The 6,000-nt window shown below is 41.5% G+C and overlaps 1 protein-coding gene across 1 annotated transcript; it reads right to left on the bottom strand.

Moving 5' to 3' along the window:
* Positions 1–303: 303 nt before the first annotated feature.
* Positions 304–4,200, bottom strand: LOC117780375 (transcription factor Sp2). Its single transcript, XM_034616888.1, has 2 exons — positions 3,840–4,200; positions 304–2,065 (listed from the first exon to the last, which is right to left on the bottom strand). Exons 1-2 carry the CDS (start codon positions 3,909–3,911, stop codon positions 824–826), a joined length of 1,314 nt encoding a protein of 437 aa, XP_034472779.1. The 5' UTR covers positions 3,912–4,200; the 3' UTR covers positions 304–823.
* Positions 4,201–6,000: the final 1,800 nt, after the last annotated feature.

Below are 6,000 nucleotides of genomic sequence, written 5' to 3' on the forward strand. Positions count from 1 at the left end.
GAGAAGGAAATTTTTTATTCAAAGTGACAGTTATCTTTATTAAAACAAAATTTTTGGAACTCTATTCAGTCTATCTCTACTGTGCAGCGAATATTTAGAATTAATTTTAAGCTTTTAAGCCCCTTACCGCCCATTTGAAAGACTTGATATAAATAATTATATGGAAAATATATTTTCTTTTCTTTTCTTGTTTTGTTTTTTAGTTTTCTTGAGATTTGGACATATTTTGTCCATGTTTTGACATGATTTTCCATGCAATAAATACAATTTTACACTTAAGTAGACAGGTTTTGTTTTTTTTTAGAAATATTTACGAGCGATTATATTATTGTACAATAGAAAATAGTTAAGAAAAACTTAAATATCACAGATTTTTTAGCTATACTGTATATATAATATAATATATATATAGATATATGTATGTATTGTATTTTTTTTTTAATGTATATATATAAACTATATGAACTAGGTAAAATAATCAGATAAGATCTTGCAAGTAGTACTAATGGTGTACAAAGAGCGAATTACCTAGCGAATTCGCTAGTGAATTCCATCTGCTTTAGATTAAAGTGTGTGCCGTGTGCAAAATGATGGAATCCGAGTATGGATACCAACAATTACAAGGATATATATTGAATAAGAGCTTGATATATGCACAATAAACGATAACCGATAACGATAACAGATAACGATGACAAGATTTAGCTGCTAACTTAAGACTTAGGATGTGGGTCCAGTAATTTGTTTTGGGTTTTTGTGACTGGTGGTCACTGGACTTGGTGATACTGTCGCGATGAGATTGGGAATTTTTACTTCTGCTATTCTATCGCACAAAGGAGCCCACAAAATTGTTTGCCTGCTGTAATCGCAGCAGATCCTGTGCATGAAAGATTTGCAGACTGTTGACGGAGGAGGCGACGGAGGAGGAGCAGGGTTGAGAGCAAGGAGCAGGACTTGTGGATGTGGCCGGCGCAATGGCACGCAGTTCACAAAGTGTCACAGCTGCTGCTGCTGCTGATGTGACAACTGTTGTCACATTGCGATTGACACCATTGGCTTTATCCTTATTGTGACGCTTCACATGCTTCGACAGATGATCGCTCCGCATGAATTTCTTCTGACAGACGACACACTGGAATTTCTTTTCGCCGGTGTGTGTGCGTTTGTGACGGGAGAGCTCATCGGAGCGGGAGAAACGCTTGTCGCAGTTATCCCACTTGCAGATAAATGGACGCTCGCCCGTATGGACACGTTGATGGGCCTTGAGGTGACTGCTCTTGAAGTAGTTCTTGCCACACTCCGGGAAACTGCACTCGTAGATGCGACTCCGTGTGGCAGCTGCCTGAGCAGCTGTAATGCGTTTGCCCGTGGACTCCGAGAGCAAAGCAGCTGAAGGATTAGATTGAGGTTGGGGATGCGGATGAGGTTGTGCCTGGGCAGCAACTGTGCTAAGAAGCAGCAGTTGATTTGGCATTGGTAATAACGTAATGGCTTCAACTTCCGTTGGTGCCGGCGAGGGAATTTCAGCTGCTGAGGTTGCATTGGATTCGGATGTGGGTTTGGGCAATGCCACCTCGGCGGCACGTTTGCGATTCATTTTGTACTTAAGATTGCGCCAGACATTCTCCTCCGGATAATCATCGGCAATGGGCGTGGCAAATGTGGCAGAGTTGATGGAACTGCAGCTGGAACTGGAACTTGAGTTGTCTTCAATGGAGGAGCACACGGTGCCGACGCTATTGACACGCATTATGACGCTGACACGTTGTTGTGCCTGTGTGTCCGAGTCATGTTCCTGTTCCTGTTCCTGTTCCCGTAACTGTTCCCGTTCCCTTAACTGTTCCTGTTTTCTTGCCTGCTCCAACTGTTGCTCTTTGTCTGGCGGCGGTGTCAATGTAACCGCTGGTTGCTCTAAGCGTGCTTTCTTGCATGGCGTCACATCGGCTGCATCATCCTCCGTATCCGAGGGATTGGGCGTAATAATGCCACCGCCATTTTTGTGGCTCACCAACTTCAGCTTGGCCTTTAGCAGATTCTCACTCACTTGTTGTTTGTCCTTGGCGACCTGCAATAAAGAGAAGAATTACATTAGTTACATGTTTTATTTTTATAAGTATTATTATTTGTGGTGTCTATAATTATTATATTTTTAATATTAAAAATATTATAACAAATTTGTAAAATAGGAGTTGGTTTATATTTGCATAAGTACTTTTAAATTGTACTACAAGAGAAGTTTAAATACAAAATTGTATATAGTTGTTAATTTAGGAATAAAAAAAATTTGTATTTTTATTATTTTGTAACTACAATGAAAAGAGCTGGATAAGTTAATTTTTTATTGATATGAGTTGGATATATTTCTTAATGAAAGATAACGATAGATGGTTTTGTATTATTATTATAATATAAGTACTTTTACAAATCTTTTTTCTTCTGACATTATCATATTAATGTCATCATGATTATTTGTTTTTTTTATTTTTCATCGTATGTCTTATATCTCGTTTATACATATGTTCATAGGTATAAATTGTATCGTTGGATTCGTACAGGGTCAATAAACGTATCGACTTTGGGCCAAGTTCATCAGCCTTCGCATTCACTTTTTCCCCCTGTCTGAGATTTGACCTACAATAACTTTACAGTGAGTGCAAAAAAAAGGCATTCGCAAATTATGTACGTAGGCGGGTGTCGACGGTCTTTACAAGGTCGTTCACTCTTAACCTTAACTCGATGCAGCCCCCATGCAAAAACAGGTTCAATGTACGTCGCATTTTGGCTAAGATTTTATGTCAGTTTTTTGAACTTTTGATAGCCGTTTCGTCGTTTTGGCCATAAATAATGTGCAGAAGTTCAATGAAATAATTTAAGTTTTGGATTTGTAAACGCTGCCTAAAAGCAGGCAACATAAAATGTTGCAGTAGACAGCGACGCTGGCAGCGACGCTTCAGGTGGCCGTCACTCGTAAAAAAGCGAACGTTGAAATATTTTTATGGGCTCGGCACGTTGCCTCCTTGTTGTGTGTGTGTGTGACTGCGTATGCTGTGTGTGTGAATTGTTTGTTCGTTTGTTTGTTTGCGCGAAAAAAATTACAAAAATGTGACATATTTTTTTCTTTCCTTTCATTAACATGAGCTGCGTCTGGGGCTTGGCTCTTGTTTGTTTTTTGCCGCTTGCCTTTTCTAATTGGCAACTTACCTTCACACGCTCACAAGTACAAATTCACAGTCAGCGTCAAGAATGCGCTCTCAAACAAAACGTTCTCTTGACTACATACGTCAACATGGCACTCTCTTGAGCGCGCGCTCTCTCTCATGCTGCTAGCAACAACAAATAACTACTACAGCTCCACATATTGCTGTGCATGTGTGTGTGTGTGGAGTCCAATGTTCGCCCTATATATGTGTGTGTGTGTTTGTATCACTCGCTGTGCATGCGGTGTTCACGTGAAAGCATGCCCGCTGCGTGATCGCATTGCCATAGACGAGTGGGAGCGAGATGCGCGACTATTGTTTTTAGAAACGCGGCAAGTGCAAGTGAGAGCGGTAATACACTTAATGACTTGCCATGTATTTTTTTTTCATTTCTTGTTGCGTGATTTGTCAAAAGCGAAGGCGTCTCTGTCTCTCCCTCCTCTGCTGGCACAAAAAAAAATGCGGGAATTTGTTGCATTTTTATTTTCGCATTTAATTTTAATTAGTTTGCACTGCATTCAGCATTGCACTCACACTCACACACACACACACTGCTGCACTCTTATTTAGTCGTTAGCACTTTGTAGGTCAATCTCTTTGTGGATCTCTGAGTCACCCTTTGCTCTCTTACACTGGACTTACGTTTTCAATTTGATTATCTCGCAGCGGGGGCGTTGCAGGCGGCGATGGTAACAGCAACGTATCCATATCCATTGTGTGTGTGTTTCTCTTGTAAAACTTTGTCTTTTATTATTATAATGATGATTTTTAATTAAAGTATATATATTGTTGCACTTTGTCTCTTCTTATCACTTTTATCAATCTGTTTGTTAACACTTTTGATTCACACAAGTTTCAGTTATTTCTTTATTTTTGGCTTTTCTTTGAAGCTTTTCACTTGATGCGGCGAGTCCGAGTAAGCGAACCGAAGCGTTCAGAATTCAACAGACGAATGAACAACATTCAGACAGCGAGCTTCCAACAGACCATCGCAGTCGCTGCGCGCGTGAGTGAGTGTGAGAGGGGAGCGTATGCTGCCGACGTAATCACTTGCAAGTGGGCAGAGGGAGAGGGTACACAAAAAATCGTCATCGACAACGCGTCGGCGAAGCAACCAGTGCAATGGAGCCGTAACGAGCCGAGGACTGACAGAGGACACGACACGAACGCTGCCTTAGAGCTTTCGGCATCAGGCAATGACAACGTGGGTTGAGCTCTCTTCTGTTTTTGTACCTTCGCCCCCGCGCCACCTTTTGCGGTAAAAGGTCAGGTCTGTGTGGCCCACGCAGGGCCCCATTTCGAGTGCCCTCAAGAAGAAGGCAGAGAAACACACAAACAAACACACGTACATACATACGCAGAGCACGTAATGAACGCATGGACGTCATCAGCTGTTTACCTCGCTTGGCATAGTGGTGGTGGGGGGAAATACAAAATTCCAATGGGGCTGTCTATTCATAGCTGCTGTTCATGCACATGGAGCGTGCACAGCAAACACACACACACATGCATATGTTTAAGGAAAGAGAGAGAGAGAGAGAGAGTGAGTGAGAGGCACACACAGACACACCCCGAAGCCATGGACAGTGTTGCCAGCTCTTCAGCGTTTAAAAAAGCTACGTATAACAACATTAAAAAAAAGCTAGAAAAAATGCTAGGAAATCTGCAAAAAATAAACAAGTTTATGTAATGGTAATCTATTAAAGATAATTTTAAACTTACAAAAATAACCAGAATTTTCGGCAGCCGCAATTTTACAATTTTTAACGGCAATGACGTTCGAACAACTACAAATATGGCGGCTAAATAGCAGAGCTGGCAACACTGTGGTTGAGTCTGAGGCCTGGCCAATACATACATACATACATGCATACAGATATACCATTGAAGGCTCAAGCTGTATCTGAATTTGAAGCTGACGCATTTGTTGCTACGGAAATTCGTGATTAAGCGATTTTTTTATATTTTTAAAACACAAAAAAAATACAGGCTCGTACTTGTGGCCAGACACATGGAGAAGCATTAAAATCGGCTATATTGCATATATTTGCATAACTTGTATCTGCGTTAGCTTGTCTGTCTAGGGGGCAGCTAACATTCAAAAAAATAATGTTCAGACGCAGACAGATTTTATTAATGGAGAAAACCCGCTCAACAGTTGAGAGCCGACAGCGTTGCCAGCTGCAAAACAGTTCAAGTGCAAGTTGACTAAAGCAATTTTGTTGACATGATGAAATATAATACCAATTTAGTATATTACATATACAATTAGTAAATGTTTTGTGAAATGGCAGCAATAGAAAATTGCTTCTGGCAACGCTGGCAAACAAGCCCGTAACAGTTTCTGAAGCAAAAAGGGGCTCGTGCAAACTCACAGTCAATTGTCAGAGAGCTACAGCGCGTAAAAGAGAGAGAGCGAGAGACGAGCATCAAACAGCTGTGACTATTACAGTGTGGCGCTCTTGCGCAACAACAATAACAAGTGGAGGGAGCGCAACGATGAGCGAAACTGAAACTAGCACGCCATACAAAACACGCGCAAGTGCCTGAGAGAGTGTGCATGCATAAGTGTGTGTGTATGTGCCTCTGTCTGTGAATTATCATACTGTGTATCACGCGTTGACCTCATGATGTTCACGTGAACATTTGTTGATACTCGCCAGCCCAGTACAGGCCTTTGCGGGCGAACGGGTGACAGCGGAAAAGAGACGGCAACAGCAGGCGGCGTGTCTGTTTCTCTATTTATGTGTGGCTCTCTGTCTGGCTGCGTGTGTGTGTGAGTGAGTGTTTGTTGCTGCGTGTT

The sequence above is a fragment of the Drosophila innubila genome, assembly GCF_004354385.1.
Source record: "Drosophila innubila isolate TH190305 chromosome 2L unlocalized genomic scaffold, UK_Dinn_1.0 4_B_2L, whole genome shotgun sequence".
NCBI lineage: Eukaryota > Metazoa > Arthropoda > Insecta > Diptera > Drosophilidae > Drosophila > Drosophila innubila.

Coding starts and splice junctions, on each gene's coding strand:
- LOC117780375 (XM_034616888.1), bottom strand. CDS start 3,911: ATGGATATGGATACGTTGCTGTTACCATCGCCGCCTGCAACGCCCCCG. Junction 2,066..3,839: donor GAGATAATCAAATTGAAAAC/GTAAGTCCAGTG, acceptor TCTTTATTGCAG/GTCGCCAAGGACAAACAACA.